This window comes from Schistosoma mansoni, chromosome 3 (genome assembly GCF_000237925.1).
Source record: "Schistosoma mansoni strain Puerto Rico chromosome 3, complete genome".
NCBI lineage: Eukaryota > Metazoa > Platyhelminthes > Trematoda > Strigeidida > Schistosomatidae > Schistosoma > Schistosoma mansoni.
In genome coordinates this window covers 17,554,210-17,573,768 of record NC_031497.1, presented here as the reverse complement: position 1 = coordinate 17,573,768, position 19,559 = coordinate 17,554,210, and the positions used below count along the sequence as shown (strand labels likewise).

Below are 19,559 nucleotides of genomic sequence, written 5' to 3'. Positions count from 1 at the left end.
TTGAACTATGATTTTGAAACACACCATGTTCCTCAACAGGCAGATTCATTTTTGTAAGTTAAAAGCTCGTCAAATCAACTACTGAAGGTCTTTTTTCAAAGTATCTCGCAAAGCAGAGTTTATACACATACTCCACTTCTTATTTCGGACTCTAAATCCTGTGAAATATAATACGGAATTAAGGTACTAATCAAGTGGTTATTTAATCTTTAAAGCGGGTTTCTAGGGTCGAAATCTGATGTTGGTTTCAAGAATGCGACTTACCGCTGGTTACGCATTTTGTCAGCTGAGGTACGTTTATTTTCATATAATGTAGGTAGTTTCCTAAAGTGACTTCCAGCTTCTTCGCCACTTGGGGTTGCCCCGCCGGCGTTGGCGTTATGCGTCTTCTGGCAAATCTCTCTTCTTATGTTCTAGTAGTTTCAAACGATATGATAGCCTTCAACAAACAAATTGTAGAAAACGACCCTAACTGTGAATGGATGTCAGTCAACTCTATAGGGAGTGTTCAGCGTGATCTGAAACATTCACTTTCTCATATGATTTCGGAAGATCTGCTCCAAAGGTTAGTTTTTAATATTTGGACTAACTGCTCACTACTAACCTAGTGCTTAGGTGATTAATTTAAAAATGTTATTTTCACCCATTGTTTAAAAATTGGTTCATCTTCATTTTTAGGCGTTTAGGTAGTGTCTGCTCCTTAAAAATTATCGTTCAGACAAAATATATGAGTCTTTACCTAATAACTAATTTTATTAACTGACAGGTTAAAATTAACAATCGTAGCTATGTCTATAACTGTCAGCTAATAGGGGGACAAAGCTGGCAATGTAGCAATTATAACATGCACAGTTTTTTGCGTTCAAGTTCCGATTAGAGAATAACACGAGCTAGCACTAGATGACTTAATATTCCCACAGAGTTCAAATACAACTTTTTCTCCTATATCGGGTGTAAAATCACATTCATTCGATAACAATTTCCTCTGTCTAGTTTTAAATAACATATTAAGCTTCAGTATACTGCGGTTTAATTTATATTTTCCTTTCTACACAAATTCCATTTTCTATAGCTCGACCTTTAATTACTTTTATGAGACGTTGGAAAAGCGACATAAGGCTGAGTTGCTACACTTCACTCCAGCAAAATCAGTAGGATGACTCGTAAAATTGAGGTGACAAGTATTAAGTCTCGATTTTCAAATGGTTGGATCACCTACATGTATGTATATGTACGATCCTCGCCCTGTGAACTAGCTTTTTCTAACTTACTACGCTAACTAGTGCAAAATGTGTGAGATCAATACATTTATAGCTTACCTCTCAACATCCGACTTGCCTTAACACCACTATAACGCATTCAATGGTACTATTACTTTATCCTTTGGTAATTTTAATAGTAGGAGTGCTTTACATTAAAATTATTATTAATCATAGTATGCTCTACGAATTGTTTGACTAAAGGGAACTTCAAAAAGGATCTGAAGCCTTGGATGTTGAAGTTCAGCATGCATCAGAAGAAATTCTGAAATTCAAGCAGCTCATTGTTTCAGATTCCGATTTACAAAATGATATGTAAGTTAACTTCATTGAATAGTTAATTACGTGTCAATACTTTTCTTATCATGCTGCGTATTCTTCAATGTTTTGTATCAGTTATTACACCGTTTTCCGCATATCCAAAGTTTGGAAGATTGGATTCTATAACTTTTGCGCTACTCGCAACAGGCGTTCACAACTATACTTTAGTATTACCCAGTTTTGGCCCTTATAAAATTTTTCCAGTAAACCACCGATATACTCGATTGTAAGTGCGTTGTACAGCTAATCTATAGTTAAGCAGTAAGCAATACTGTTTCGAAGTGTAGCATTTTACCACAAACTATGGGGTTCGTTTCCCAGGTGAGTATTTAGTATTACAACTGAATGCAGTGGTGGCTTAGCGATTGAGCGGGTTACTTTTCAACAAGCAGGTGACTGATTCGGTCTGCACTTCAGGTTACCAGATAGTCTTTTTATCCCTTATATTATATGGCTCAAAACTGATTGCATAAATGTGTTCTGGAAATCACTTACATTTTATGCTGAGTTGTACTCCAGCGTTGGAAAACAGCTGTTTTGGAATGTGCTAGGTGTGCTTAGATTACAACTGCAATCTGTGATGCATATATATATATATATATATATATATATATATATGCTAGAATAACGTTGGTCCTGTTAGGTAAAACGTTTCGTTGGTATCATACCTGTCTATCTGGTAGTTATTTTTCAGTTATGTTTTGTACTTTGCAAAACTTGACCACACTGTTATTTTGCAGCATTGAATGTATCTTGGGTCCGCCACTGATACGACACCCAAAGATCAGGCCTAACAGTCAGACCTTCATTGGTTGACTGAGTGACCCACAAGCTAATTTCCTTTAATCGTCTATGAAATTTTATCACGTTCATTGTGTTCATATTTATGTATATAAACATGTTATTTTCTTACATAAAAGACCATTCATTGGGCAAATAGTCTTCGGTTTCTAATCATTCAGAGGCCTAAATTAATTATGCGATCTCATGAGTAGCCGTAAACTAGTTACATTATATCATAGCGTTCATCTCCCGATTAGCATTCTATCAATCGATTCCTATGGTTTAAATATCATGTAATCAAACCGTACTAATATATATATATATATATATATATATATATATATAATTTATTTATTTGAACCCAAATACTAGTACAAGGGGGCACCAGATATATATGCACCCCTATAACACCCAATCACCATCAGGGATGAATTGTTGTAGGTAGTCAGTATTCACCTGTATCTAGCTAGCTATGTATCTTATTAGTGATGTGATTAACGGAGCCAGTTTTTGTGTTATAAGATCTTAAATGACGTGCTAGCCTGTACAGAATCCGCTGAGATGGTAATGTGGCTGTAGCAGTATGTGTTCATACTTTTCCTCTCGAGGTAAGAAGTCCAACGCTTTATTCGTAAAACGTGGTCTGTTTGAGCTAGTGTGTTTAAAAGGTTCTCTTGGATCATTTATTTTTATCTTTGTATAATGGTTGGCTCAAGTCCAGGTTTTTGAGTATATCTGATCACTGTGAGGACAGCTGTTTAATCGAAAATCATCTTAAAATACCGTCTTGAGTAACTTCTCAGTTTTATGTTTAAATTTCCGTTTACTTCCACAATAAATAATGTTCCTTGACATTGAAAGTGAGAGGGAGAAGTGGGGGTATCGTCAGTTTATAACATGGAGTAGTAGGTCGTCACTGTTTGGTATCGTGAGTTACGTAAATCATATGAATCAGTAGCTTAAGCGATCGTTATTAATGGAAATTGACTCCAGTTTGTGATGTTCTACAACTTTCTAAATCTTATTTGAACACTTGAAAAAGTAATGAGTAATTCTTCAACTTTCCTGGAATGCCTTTTTTCCTGTTGTCGTTTATGCCTTTCTCTTTGTAAGGTTGTATTGTTTTCTGCGGTCCATTTTTGTGTTCAACATATCAAGCGTTTTATAGTTAGGGATTATCAATAACCTACGAATTCCATTGAAATAAAGTTGACTATCAGTATATTTTTGTGACGTGATAAGTTAGTTTTTTTATCGCTTTCTTTACGTAAATCAAGTCTTACTCTTTGATCACAGGAACAATACCCACTTGTTTTCTCTTTGTTCTGATAAAACCATTGAACTCCCGGATGAACTAATTGCTTATCAATCGCAGTTAACAAAAGAAGTAATTTTGTTTTTTCCATCTTCATAGTTGTTCATGTAATGTTTTTTTTCCTGGAAAACATTTTGTTCTTATTCTGAATTGTTCAGAAAATGCTTTACATCACTCATAATCGATCTGAATGTTGTTGTTGACAACTTGGACCGTTGGATATATGTGCCTGATCCTACGTTGTAGCTGATTGACTGACTGATGTGGTTGAAATGTCTTGTAGCCGTAGATTTTATTAATAGTATAACCAGGCAGTGATTTCATTTTACCACACGTTAGATAAATCCAAACAAGCGTAGTCTTATAATAATCGCAGAATTTTATCCGTCCAAGTTGTCATTTTTTGTCAGCTGCTTAGAACGGTTATGTGTATATATAAATTAAAAGCCGAGGATATGTAAGGGTAGGGTGGAACAAATACCTTTTGAATAACAGGGTATCTATAATTTCAGTTAAACTGAGAATCTAACGCATTTACTCTACCGTGTCCTTATTAAGATATCGTGGAACCCAATTAAGAAGTCTTTGTGTGTCCACAGTACACAAACCAACAGTAATTAGCTTCGTTATCTGGTTACTTATCATGATCTAACAGACACCAAACAGCTTGTTCTTCATACAGAGTATGTCGTTTTTGGGTTCTCAATTTACTGTCAATCTGTTTAACTGTTCATAGAAGTTTGCCTTGGACGTAATTATATGTACTTTTTTCTCGGGGAATAACTGATTGCATGACTAGACAGGAAATGTTTGAATTGTCTGTACATACAGTGGATAAGTGTATTTATCTTTTCAACATATAATATGTGTGTCGCACATCTAGGATGTGATTTTATGTCAGTGTGTTTAAAACATATTGAGTCGTTGTTATCCCAATGTTATTGCTCCTGTGACTTATGTACAAGAATAAGAGTGTTCGTGTCATCTAGGATTTTATGGGTATGAATAAATCACATGACTTCCTTTGCTAAGAATAAATTAGAGAATGTTTTGTTCAAATTCAATGAAGTCAGATTGAACACAGCTTTAGAACCACACCTAGTGTCATAAAATGATATAACCTACACATTATAGTTGCAGCCAAACTTGTTGCTTTTTTCTTACTCATAGTTAATTAGTAAATAAGATGTCTAGACTTTATAGTTAATTTCCCGAAAAGACCCTGGTTAGAAAACCATTGGAAAATAAGGAGCACTGGATAACTATTTCATCCTGATACAAAACGCCTAAACTGGAAGTGTTCACGGCTCCTCCGTTGATCAAGCCCAGGATCTTCAGGTTTGTCAGTGAGTGGTTAACCTTAAGACCCCTGAGTCTGAATCCAATGGTTTGCCTTTATAATTAAAACCAGTCGGTGATATAAGCTCTTGAATCCAATAGTTTGCAAAGACCTACCATGCTAAAATATGTAAGGTTTCCCTTCGCTACCCAATTTTCATGTACATATATATAAGAATTTAAGTGACAGTGCTCTCAATTATGTAAGTAGAACCATAAAAATTCCTAATTTATATCGGGTGCGCAACATTATTGTTCATTACTAAACATCTGAAGTCATATGGTTGCCTACTAATCGTCGGTAAATGTTTGTCACAGTCTACATTAGCAACATAAGAATTACTCTTGAAATGCATACTACTTATAGTAGTATGCTTGTTGTTGTTAGTTTTAATACAATACACTTACTTCTTCATGTGCTATTAAAAGTAAGAAAGTGAAATAGATCTATTAGCTTAAATGATCTCTTCATAAGACATTCATAAATATTTTAGAGGTTCATCACACAGCATACCCTAACGTAGTTATCACTGATTTGATTTTTGTTATTTGTGCTGCGAAACAATTTTAACACAACTATGGTTGATGGTTTATTCACTTTGTCTTGCAAATAAAGTTTATGTTACGATTTCCTGGATGGCGATATTTTTCAGCTAAAAATAAATTTAAGGAAGACTTATCAGCCAAATTATATAAGTCTTTATATTTCGTCACGTAATCTGACTTCAATAAATGTTAAGTACGAATTTCAGGAATTCTGCTGATAAATGATTTGACAGCCTATCATCTAAAATATACAACTGAATAATCCTTTATAAAATTTACATTTCTAGCAAATCGCTTTGTAATAGACCTATAAAACATTTACGTTGGATGATCATTTAGTAGTTCAGTCTTATTCCTTATGATTGGTTATTGAACATTAATTTATTGATGTACTGTTATTCACTGAAGCATTATTTTATGTTCAAGTCTTTTTATCTCCGATCAAATAATTTATTCTGACCCATTCTCTGAAAAATTATTTTTAGGTATCCACTTTGAGACAACAATTTAAAACCTACTTAGACAAACATAAGCCTTCTTTACTGCTGTTAAACAATATACTGGATAGTTTAAACGATCATAAAGCGTTTGCCCTAAATAGTTCCAAGATAAGATTTCTACAGTCAGGAAACATATCATCATCATATTTAGATGAAAATAACAAGGTACGCACTTTAATTAGTCATTGTTCTGAATTTACTTATGAAAGTTTTATTATCTTTTCCTACTTGTATTTCTTGATGTATTTAAACGTTTAGTTAACTGACTCTTCAACATCCAACTGTCTACGAGGTCAATGTGCTTAGCGTTAAAATGCGATTCCATATATTGTGAGCTGCAGTGTGTTGTGGATCATATTTTTAAGGCTTTAGGCGCCTACACCTTCAGATACCTGTTAGTTGAGTTTGGTTATTTAAAATTTTAGTTTCTGGTTTCTTTCTTTCATTACGATTGATACAATGGTCATTGTGGTTGGAAACCTTGACATTTCTCGTGAATATATATTTATTTTATTCCAATATCGTGGATCATCATTGATGAAAAAGCACTGTGTAGTTTAAAACATATTCGTTATATGTGACGGTTTGTTTAGCGTTTGCTCTTAGTATACCTTGGACATGTGTAGATTTATTTTGTAGAGCGCCACTTGAATAGTTAGTGTTCAGATTTCAGTCACTGCGTCACAGATACACGCCCCATTCCACCTACTTCAATTTAGGCAGCTGAGTAGCATCAGTAGTCCTCACACTTAATGTGACTTAAAGCCAAGTACACAAATTTGTATCTGGACAAAGAGTTATATTAGTTAACGCGTAAACTTCCTTTCAAACTCTATCGACCGTAAAGGCGAATATTATAACCAAGATTACTTTTAACTTTTAAATATGTGACTAAAAGATGCAATTTACTGAGACACAGTGAAATTCGTTGAACTGAATTTTATTCTAATTATTCTCTTCATATGGTCGATTCAATAACCACATAATTTGAAGTTGAAGTAACAGTTTACACTTGCAATCCATATGACGAACTTTTATTAATTCACACTTAAAATTGATTTTATCTATGTAACCTTCAGGCATGCGATTAAGTTTTTTCTAATCCTTATCAATTTTACATCTCTTTATAAGTAGTCTTTCAATGATTTAAAATGTTTAGATATCGATGTTATCATTTGTTATTTGGTTGCCACTTATTCTTGTTTTCATAAATAGTTTCAATCCTATGTTTTTAAGACTCAGGTAAAAAAAAATGTTGCGGTGAAAAAATATTTTTTCCTAGAGAATTTATGCTATGATAATAACAACTAATTCTCACTGTCATTACGCATTCATAAGGAAATATTTCATTTTATAGGCTACAGTTTCAAGCGAGCTGCGCGTTTTTATAACTGGTAAATTTCATTTCTTTTTGTATATAACTCTGTAAGGTTTGTTAACTCAGAATAGCTTTTACTGTCACGGACGGTAAGAATGTTCATCTACCCAAAACTGGCTTCTAAAAATGTATATCAGTTCAAGTTCCTACATAACAACACATGGTGAAATTGACAAGGTTTTTAGCAAAAGATTTGAAGTACTATTAGTATCTGTGGTAGTGAGAGAAATTAAACACTGGATAGTACGATGGGTGGTGGTTAGAAATCAAACCCAGGATGCGCGCTTCGTCCTATATTGGTCTCATCGGCTGCATGTGCCTGCATCCCAGAGTTAATGTTCACTCCGGTTCTCAAACTCCATCACGTTACCCACCTAGCTACTGTTTACAGATAGCCACTAGCTTGTGCAATGAGGTGAAGTGTAATTCATCTTGTATTGGTTGTTTGAATCTTCTCATTGACATTTATGTCTCCAATTGATTGGTCTCTATTGAGTTATGTGAGACTGATTAATCACAGTCAGTAAGAACATATACCAAAGGAGACTGATCAGTTGCAGTCATAAACGTCAGTGTGAACATTCAAATAACCAATAAATTGTATAATATGGTTTCGGATCTAATAAATAAAAGTGCGAATTAACTTCAAAGCTCAACCTCTCCAAAAACTGACTGCGCGGTCCTCAAATTGATGTTGTACACTTGCAAAGGCAACTCAGTCAAACAGTCATTGAATAAATGGACCAATGTAATGATCAGAAACTGATCACTTTAATTGCTTAGCTATTATGTTATTCCCTCACGCATTATATTTTTCTTTGTACGTGTATGGGCTTTTTATATTATCAATTTTAACTTAGGAAGAACCGAAACAAATAGATGGCAAATTAAATTTTCATTTGTAAGTTTGTGGTTTTTTTGTGTTGTTTACTGTGTGTGATCTCTCTCTTAGTGATTTTAAAGTATTGTATGTGAATAAATATTGTTATCAACTTTGTATTATCTTGTGCATCGCTTTTGCAGGGATACATTCGTATATTATTGGTAATAGTATTCATATTTAGACGTACTTATCTTTCCACCGTTCTATCTTTGGATCATCTTCCATATAATGACTACCTCGAAAACTGTTATGATAAGTCATCTTTCAACATTGTAAACCTAACGTCGTTAGATTGTAATACTTTCAAAATATTCTATGTACAGAAATAACTGTGTACTTTGTTATTTGTCAATGATTATTTCATTTGAAATAAGTGAATATCAACCATAACTTTATGTATGAAATGACATATTAAAAAGAAGTTGTTTTATTCACAGTTTGTTGAACTTAGTATGATACACATCATTGGTGAGGGGCGATCTTCTTTCCAAAGTTTAGCATTCTGATTTAAAAATGAAATGGTACCTTGGTGTTTAAAGCGTTGGAATTTAAAGTACGTAGGGGATAGATTGGAATTTTACATCATCACCTAGATGTGGGCAGCCAGTCAATTTCACCGATCTCCGAACAAACAGTATGTATCGTGGCCGATTATGTAAGCTTATAAATACTGAGTCATATTATATTTAGCTAAATACGAATATGCATTCAGTCTGTAATTGTGTATTTTATTTGGATTTGTTCTCTGTAGATTTCTGCGTCATTCAATAATGCTTTTACAAAGAGCTTTCAAATCTTACAATCCTTCTTTTACAAATGATAAATTTAAAGAATTATCTTCTTCACAATTTAGTACATTGAATCAAAACAGTTCATCAGATTGTCTTACTGTGTTTAAACAAGCTGTTGGTCAGTTTTACTCTCAAACATCTATCGATTCTAATTTTTCAACACATTCTGGGAAGGAACTTTGTCGGTTAATGAATGAAATGCATAGTACTATTGATAAATTACAATTTGAACTGTATGTTTTTAGCTATTATTATTTTTAAGATATTTTCCGTTTTTTAATACTCAAAGTCTACTTTCTAAAAATGTCATTGCGTTTGTGTATCTTTGATTTTTCGTTTAATGGAAACGCGATGGCATTTGAAGCGAAAGGTCCCGGGTTCGAGTAACTGAGTGAATATCAACTCTGGAATGTAAGTAAATGCAGCTGACCAGTCCGAAATGAGAAGAAAAGCACGTCCTGAATTCCAATACTGGCCACCAACCATCTGTGCTTATAATTTTTTGATTATTGTTATCCACCTTCCAATTACTCAGCTAATCATCTGATATAATTTTGTAATCACTGCAAAGTCATTATTAATGTTACGCCACTGCTCGATGAGTATTATATATGTATTAGTGTAGAGCCATGATGAACAACTAGTTATAAAGAAACCCCTTCACTCTGTTCGCGGTTTAAAAAGTGTCTGAATGTGAACCCTATTGGCCCTCTAAAAGTAGTAGTAGAAAGTGAATTTCAGCAACGTACTTTTTACTTAACTTTATCTATGCCATATTTTTGTCGATTGTCGCGGTTGAATGTCAACAAATCGGTTGATATGTATTAGGCATAACATTTTCTAAAATGTATTTAAATGTGTTGATTGTCCAAAATTGAGCCTTAATGAAATGAGAAATATTCGAGTAAGAGTATAATTGCATCACCTTCTTAGTCTTTATCTTTTTGTTTTGTTACAGAAAAGATGAGTGGCTTCGGGAATCACATCTGAACTCAAAACTTCCAGAATTTCCAGCGATCTATTCGACCATATCTCAACCTTGCATTTCTTATGGATCAAGTGATGAGTACGATGTAAATAACAAATCTCATAACACTTTTGATATATCAGCGGAGAGTGGCCTAAATAAAACAGATGGAACGTTACCTATACATGAATCTTCCCATCAGTTGTTTAAAAAGTGTATGTCGTTTTTACTCTTAGAATTTAAACAGTTTATCCATATATTGATCATAGCATTGGTGTGTTTGGTAAATTTCTGTAAGATTGATTTTGTTTTTACTTATTAACAACTCGGATGATTTACTTTTGTACATTCGATAGTTCAAAAGTCTTTTCAAATAAACATAATTGTATATTTATCTTAATCTTAAATTAAGGTTGTTTATTCCTGGACTGTAGCAGCTGCTACTTTGACGTGGTGAGCGGAGTTACATTTCGTGATGACCTAATCAAGTTTTTTTCGACTGGAACATTTATTTCTTCGGGTCCTACTACGATAGACAGTTGGCTGGACTACAGTCAGACTAAAAACGATAACGTAAGGTCGAAGGACTGCCGTACTCTTGATTGTACTGAGGTGTTCCCCTCCAGCGACCAGAATCTACAACAGTACGCTCTTTCCATAACGGAAAGGGATATCACCTTTCCCTACAGATATCCGCCATCATCGATAAAACCTTTGAAGTATGGAGCTAAGACATCTAAAACCACTCACTAAAAACCATGCGTAACGAGACTCAAAAAGTTAATCTTTGAGCTCTGCGGTTACACTTCTAAGCTGTCAAGATCACCCCTGATTCAATCTTCTTTCAAGGTTTGTGAAGAAGAAGCGTCCCTCCTCCATATGGGAAACTAGAAACTGATAATCGCTTTCATACCTCTAACAACACTGGAGATCACCAACTAACTGTTGGTTTACTACTATTAACCGTATTTCGCTGATACCAAGTATTGTTTTTCTTAAAACTCTTGCAATCTAATTATTTGTTGTCATCAGTTCTCGTTATTTCAAACGTTTATTTACATGAGCTAGGTTTCTTACCTAAGGTAATACGACTCCGCTATATTCGTTAAATAGTTTTTCTACTAACGTTATTTGAATTATAATTAGGCTGTTAGTATAAGGTTTTATGTCTGCTAATCCCAACCAACTCGGCCTACTAACTTAACGTTATCATACTGAAAATATATGGTATCATCGTATGATAAACATTGATTTTGCCTTGACAGATAATGAACAGAACTTTCCAGCATGTTGAATTATTTTAGTTTGTTACGATAACAGTAAAGCGAAAATCAATCGAACCATAAAGTCGTGTGACTCTGGGTAACATCATTATGAAAGCAGGTATTTCGGTCTCTTCACCGTATTTAGTTTTACTGTAATACTGATCAAATATATGCTTTAATTTCTGTTGTACTGTGTCTCGAAGTATAAATATCCACGTACAATATAACCCATCCAACCACTGCGTTGTTTTTACATAATTCTTCACATCAGCTATTGCTTACTTTTATTCAGCACCAGCAAGGAGTAATGTGCAGTCCAACTTTCTCGATGAATCCACCTACAAGCCTTCAACGTCATCACTTAAATGTAGTTCAGTTAACGATCCTAGAATCAACTCCCTGAATCTAAAGAAAGGAAACTATTTAAAAGTTGATCATGCAACTTCTAATTCGTTATCACTACTTCGAACAGGATCAGAATGTTATACCTTTTCTAAACAGCGAGAAATTGAAAATAATTTGCAAAATCTAAGTATAAACTCACCAAAAAATGTTCTTGCCGATGAAATGTGTACGGGTAAGCCAAAAATGTATAGTTTTAATGTTGAATTTCTATATCGTTGCAATAAAATAGAGTACTGTTATAATTTGGAAAGTTTGGCTTCGGTAATGTTGTTACCGGATAACCCACTGTTATATCGGAGGTGTCGTCTGCGTTATGTACTTATCAACTCTGTTGAGCCCACAGTATAAGCGCTTTAACTTAATAATCGGGAACCACTACAATTTCCACGATACAAAGTAAGAATAGAAAAGACTGGTTCAATGAAGATAGACTCCCCAGAAATATGTCTCCAAATAAGTCTCAAAATCACATCATCCTTAGACCATATTATATTCATTTATATACCAAACTTCACATACACATATTAGTAGGACATAGAAGAGAAATGCATACAACTGTAAAAACGCAATACTTATCGTTCCTGTATTAATATAGGGAATAAAATTGTCACACTGAATGAGAGTTCATACTTGTCATATAGAACAAACTTTATAAGAAAATATTGACCTCAAAATATCACACTGAACAAAGTTCGTATCTGTCACCTTTGGCAATAATGAGTTGATACGAAAAATATTGATCTTAAGTCATTTTATCTCGTCATATCAAGTATGATTTTGGTAGTAGTATGTATAGCATTTATGATTATGTCTTTTGAGTACTTATCAAATACGTACACCTGATAGCTACAATTGAACATATCAAATTTATTATTTATATTTGTTTATTTAAACACATAAATATTGGTACAAAAGGGTACCACATACATATGCGCCACACAAATTTCATTTGCTTTGTATGATACTGTCCGGGTGCCCAAACCGAAGCCGGCGACCATACCATGCTGAAAGCACTGGTTCTCGTCCGATATATCAAATAATCGTTTCCAAAAGAAAAAAAGAACACTTCAACTCCATTTAGTTCAAAAACACCATTTATAATCTTGTAATTCGCATATTGTTATGCAAGTGAGATTGCGACCTATACTTTATCATCATATCTTGAGAAATCAGTCTTTCGAACACTTTTTTCTCGCTTTGTTTTTACTGTTGTTATCGAAAAACTAAATTTATCTGGTTCACAGAACATTAAACATCTTATAGTCATGAAACGCAATTACGTAGTATTTAATGACCTGGATTACTTGATTAGCCTAAATATTTTGGTGGCCCGAGATCTGACTCCATTTGGATTGTATGATTACTGTTATCTAGTGATTGCTATCGAAATATACATCCCTGCTATCCCCGTATATAATCATCAACCTAAATCGCGTTCATGAATAACGGAATTAAATAAGTCAAATACCAGAATAAATTTCAAATACGTATATTTCATACAATCGTTGATCCAGGCAAACAAAGCGAAAGGATGCGCGATGGAGAAGGCGGATGAACTAACTCAATTCAACCAAATGTATGAATCGATATTTATAGTCAGACAAAAATAAGTTACAGACATGTGATGAGTAAGATAAGAAATGCACACATATACGATCATATAAAAGACAGTCAGAATTAATAAGAGAATAAGTGACAGAGTAAAAATGTGGCTTGAGAAAATTGGATAGATTGATCTGTACAGAGGCTAGAATAACCTATGTGGGCCTGACATAGCAACTGACACTACATTATCGTTTACAGCTAGAAAAAAATCTCTAATCGTAATCGAATAGATTTCGAATAGACAGATTTACCATTCAAATTTATAAACATATATAATACAATTAAAAGCATTATTTTATGTACATAATGATCGATTCCGATATCGTATGATTGAATTGATTGATAACATAACCAAGAAAATACAAAAAAGAAAAAGAAAGATCACAAAAGAACTAGTAATCGTTCACTTTTGTTCTTCGTAAAAACCCTGCGTTAATAATAGTTAAGTACAATAAAACATTGAATACATTCTATTCAACTGGGTTTTAATTAGTTTTTAGATTTTCCAAATTTAATAGCTGAAATTCATGTCATCCAATAAACATATATCATAGGGTTCAGCTGTTTCAATTAATGCCATGTTACTTTAAAATTATTGTTCATCTGTTTAGGTTATTAGCTTAGTTTAATTTTATTTTTCATATTCTTCAAACTATCAATTCTGTCCATCGTTATCAGATATTATGTCCAGTACAACCGATATGTTGAAAATGAAGGGACTTGATCATTATGAAGGTATTTTAAAAACCCAGTTTCCTGTCACATCATTAGTCTCACATAAACCACCTTCAACGCAGTATTCTTTAAAAGATCTATCCAATATACCAGAATCTATACCATGTACCTTTCAGTCATGTAAGTTTTGTTGACTTTTCCTATATATGCTATGCTTTTCTCTATGCGATGCACATTATCCACTCAGTATAATAAAATGATATTCTGTTTGTAAAGATAAGGTATGTGCAATTTGACATTTTGAATAAAATATTTTGTAAGTAGTCTGTGTAGAAAATACTGACATAGTACTAAGGTGTATTTCATTTTTCCCGTTTGTATTCTCTTATCTACACATAGATTTATGGTAATTAATAACGGCCAATCTATTTATTTGAATAAGTTTTTGATGTTAGCAACAAACGACTTGTAATCAAATAACCCAGAAGATAAATAAAAACTTGTATTATTTTCTTGTAATGACTCAAGTTAAGTGAGTTTGCTACAAATAGTTCTAATTTAATTCACTTGTTAGAATTACGGAAGAGCATTCATGTATTGGCACTTCAATGAATACTTACTACTATTACACATAGGATACAAGTGAAAAAGTTTGTTTTTCGTGTAAGAAAGGATCATACTAGACTATACGTAATAGAACAAAAATGGGAATATCAAATATAATTTGTATAATATGACACCATAATAACACTTCTCTTCCAATAGTAAATAAGAATAAACGCTCAAAATGGATATAAAAGTTTTCACCTTATGAAATTGTTTTTTCCTCAGCATCTCTTGGTTTCCCGGGAAATGGCCACTATTTATCTCTTGGATAGATTTTAGTGGCATAATAATAAACTTCTAAAGCGATAATGTATAAATGTTTGTTTTTTATTATAAATGTGCATGTAGGAATTTTCTCTCCAACATATTATACTAACTTTTATTATTCCCCATACATCAATAGACTTTTGTTTTATGTAATCTTATATACCTTTTAGCCTACAATAATTTTCAGTTTAAACCTACACATTACCTATACATTGATTTGTGATAGAGTCCTGTTTTCTGCGTTGAGTGGTTTGATCAATTTTCTTTTAGATTGAGTAGACATAAACTTTGAGGCTATCCGGATTTCCTCACTTAAGGCTGACATATTGTCCTGTTGACCTTGTTCGTGATTTGTTGATGTTGACCTTTGTCTTATCACTACTTGCATATTTATTTTGATTATCAGTTTCTAACCTTACAGTTGTCCACAGTTTTTCTGATTTCGGCTAATTATGAATATCATAGACAGTCATGAAGTCAATAACCAGGTTAAAATAAATTTACGAGCAATTGCTGGGCAAGAGTCATCATCAGCCAGTCGAGGCCGAGGTCAACAGGACGTGTTAGTCTTGTGTGAATAAATCCAGATAGCTCATTTCTATCTGAAATTTGTGCTGATTATGTTGTTCAGAAAGAAAACGGAAGGTGCTCGATTAAACCACTGAGCTCAAAGAATAAAACCATCAGAGTTATCCACTTAGGATACAAATCTTCTATACTATCTCGAAAATTCTGTTTGTATATGGTCGCTATTGAGAAAGTTGTCTTAAGTATTAAAGAGTCAGTCAGTCAGTCAGCTACAACGTAGGACCAGGCACATATATGCATCGGTCCAAGTTGCCATACCTCGTTAGCACAACAAGATGAACACCGGATTCATAGAAGTAATTAATTTAGTGGTGGTAGTATATAAAGAAAGGTTGTATATAAGGATATAGTACAGGAAGGAAGAGAGATATGAAGCAATTTTAATCTCATAGTTTAAGGGAAGATAAAGAGTGTATACACCTACGCCATTGTGATCGATTCTGAGCCATGTCACCTAGAGTCTCCAACCATTGGTTACGATAGTCACGCGGACCCCGACCAGGTAGTCTGCATCTGCCAACATGGCTCAGACTAGAAGTTAGTGACTTCAAACACTGATGCCATGTTTTGGTTTGGCCGCCCCTAACTCTCTTCCAACCGTCCCCAATACTAGTCATCATAGCGCGTCGTGGTAATCGGTGTTCAGGCATACGTAACACATGGCCCGACCATCTCAGTCTATGAAGATTCATGACCTCATCAACTGATTTACCATCGTTCCCTAATACCCTGCGTCTAACCTCACTATTACTTACCCGGTGATCCCAGTAGATGCGAGCAATATTTCTAAGACATCTGTGGTCAAATACTAGTAACCTACGAGTATCTTCTACTCTTAATGGCCATGCTTCACAGCCGTAAAGTAGAACAGAGCGAACTGATGCGCAGTATACTCGTCCCTTAATTGATAGACGGATATCTCGTCTTCGCCATAGGTGACGTAAGTTGGCAAAAGCCAAACGAGCTTTTTGAATCCGTGCTGAGATTTCGTCAGACACCAACCCATTAGGGCTGATCAGACTTCCAAGATAAGTGAAGTTGTCCACGCGTTCGACTACTTCACTCCCTATCCTTAGTTCGGGTGTTGACGCAGGCCAGTCCTGGAGTAACAATTTACATTTGGATGGGGAGAAACGCATCCCAAACATCCTGGCATTATTACTCAGTTCTAACAGAAGACTCTGCATTTTGCCAGCGTCTTCACCAAACAGGACTATGTCATCTGCGTATTCTAAGTCGCTTAGTGGTCCCCCTGGTAGGAGATCAATTCCTGTAAATTCAGTCGATGAGAGTGTTATTCCCAGCAACAGGTCTATAATGAAGTTAAACAAAAAAGGGGATAGTGGACAGCCTTGACGTACACCACTTGAGGTTGTAAAATCATATGACAGTTCGCCATAAGCTCTCACTCGACTGATAGTGTTCGAGTAAAGAGCCTTCACAAGGTTTATGTACTTCTCAGGTACACCTTTCAATGACAGACACTGCCACAGAACCTCTCGGTCTACAGAGTCAAATGCTGCTTTCAAGTCAAGAAAAACTATCATTGTCGGACGCCGATAAGCGTGTCTGTGCTCTAAAACTTGACGAATGGTGAATATGTGGTCGATACAGCCACGACCAGGTCTGAAGCCAGCCTGATTTTCTCGTGTTTGCAGTTCACGAGTCTTAGTTAGGCGCCTGATAATTATTGAGGCTAGTATTTTAGATACTATGTTAGTCAGACTAATCCCTCTATGGTTATCGCAGGATGATTTTGACCCCTTTTTATATATTGGGACAATAAGTGATTGTGACCAGTCGGATGGGATTACATCCGTCTCCCAGATTTTAGCCAGAATATTAGTCAACCTAATCGCTAAAACTGGACCACCATATTTAAAGACCTCTGGAGCCAATCCATCTGGTCCAGCTGCTATTCCTCGTTTCAGATTACCTATAGCCTTTTGAACTTCAAGTAGGGTCGGGGGGCCTACTTCAATGTTCCATTCAGGTTTTCTGGGAATAGTGGGTAGTTGTGCAGTAGCTGAAGGCCAGCTAAACTGTTCCTTAAAGTGTTCCGCCCATCGTTCTAAACGTTTGGGTTGAGAGCAGATAAGGGTTCCGTCTTTTTCGGAGATTGTCTCACTTACACTTGACTTCTTAATTCCAGTTTCTTTTATTAGTCTGAATAGTTGCCTGGTGCTGCCTACAGCCGCTGCCTTTTCCATCTCTTTTGCTTTCGTTGCCCACCACTGCTCACGATCGTTCCTTAGACTTTTAGTTAACCTAGATCTAATTTGTTTACGCTCTTCGTCATGTTCAGAGCCTGATGGGATGAGTTTACGCGAATCCATCAGTGAAATAGACTTAAAAGAAATCCATTGGTTTTTTGGAGCCCTATGGTTTAAATGACTAATAGATGTTACTGCTGTTTCCACAGCTGTTCGTATGTCTTTCCAAGCACTATCTGGGTCAGTCTTGTTTACAGAACTGCCTAGATGTGAACTCAGTTGTTTCTGGAATTCGCATTCGGCTTTTTCGTCCTCCAGTTCAATCCTAATGCGTCTTCTTAGTGTACTTTTCCTGCGTCCATTGAGGCGCAGACAAATGCGCGCTCGTATTAAAGCGTGATCAGAGTCTAAACAAGTATTCCAATACGAGCGACAATCTTCTATTGAGCCTCTCCAACGATGACTGATGACAATATGGTCTATTTGAGTCCATCGTTGGTTTGGTGCAGAAGTATTAAAGAGAGGTTTTACGATTTGTATTGAATAAAATGTTGTGTGTACATCTGTTCAATTAAACTGGATGAAACGTTCAAAGCGAAGACAGTACATTTTTTTTTCTTAACTGTTTTATCTCTGCTTATTTGAACGCAAATAATTACTTTTTTGTTTAAATGTACTGTGTGTTTTTATAGACATTTTTATGTTTATAATGTTCTGATTTTTTTAAGAGACTAGAATCGAAACGAGAAACTTGAGAAAAATGTCCAACAGAAAAATTATTATTCTTATTTTATTTAAACACATAAATATTGGTACAAGGAAGGACCAGATACATATGCGCCACACAAATCTCATTTGATTTGTGTGAGGGCTGTGATACTGCCCAGGTGCCCAAACTGAAGCAGGTGGTTTTCTTAGGAGGCCAAACCCCGAGCCTTTGACCTAAAGGTCTGATCCACAAGACAGTGGAGCATCGTGAGGAGATGCAGTCCCATGGTAGCCGGTGACCAACAATTGGTTCATACTCCATTTGTTCCTTCAGGATACTGGAGCCCATGTGCATCATTGGTTTGGAATCAGGGTTTTCCAACTCCCCTAGATGGAATTTCCGTGTCCACCAACCCGGTTAAAGCGCCGGACATTCGCTTTTCGTCCTCTCAATTTCGTAAAGAGCAGTAATGCCACGAGAAGGCAGTGAGTAGGACTTCCCTGGCAGAGGCTATATACGCGTGGCCATGTGAGAGCATTATTATTATTATTTTTGGAGAATTATGATTCCTATTTTATACGTCTATAAGTTTGATTTAGTTCGTTGGCTTTTTTTCTTCCATTAAATATACATTAGTATCTTCTATTATGGAATTAAAAGAATCTCAATTGTGTACTCCGACAAATAGCAGCTTCAATTTAATTGGTAAGTTGTACCCTTTTTAATGGCTAGTGTGATTAACTCTTAATGTATAACTAGTCCAAACTATTTCCTGCCTACGACAAAATTGAAAATGCCACATTTTCTTTGGTAAAATAGTTAACAGATCAACTAAGTGTAGAAGATAAGTCAGTGTTTGTACAATTACATTAGAAACATTCGAAAATTTCGTGAGTTCGAACCCGTCCCGTTTACCAAATTTTGTATGCTAACCGTCACATTAGAATCACTTAAATGGCTCAGTGGAATTCGATTAGAGTAGGAAAAGTGTTGGCTCTTCGAAATATTTATACATCAATGATGAATGATTTTATAGTAAATAGTAATTAGCTTCGATCAAAACTTACATTCAAAGTAATAAACGCGGTAACAGCACGAGTGCAAGAATGACCAGTGAAATATGGCAGAATAGATTAAGAGAACGC

At 34.9% G+C, this 19,559-nt stretch overlaps 1 protein-coding gene across 1 annotated transcript; it reads left to right on the top strand.

Annotated features, from left to right (window-relative positions):
- Nucleotides 1–380: 380 nt before the first annotated feature.
- On the top strand, nt 381–19,139 carry Smp_164560 (hypothetical protein; the record flags this gene model as incomplete). The annotated part of the gene is made up of 10 exons (XM_018799467.1): nt 381–565; nt 1,464–1,574; nt 3,660–3,750; nt 6,048–6,227; nt 8,301–8,341; nt 9,075–9,347; nt 10,073–10,296; nt 11,639–11,923; nt 14,035–14,211; nt 19,051–19,139. 10 exons carry the CDS (start codon nt 381–383, stop codon nt 19,137–19,139), a joined length of 1,656 nt encoding a protein of 551 aa, XP_018651253.1.
- Between the last annotated feature and the right edge of the window lie 420 nt (nt 19,140–19,559).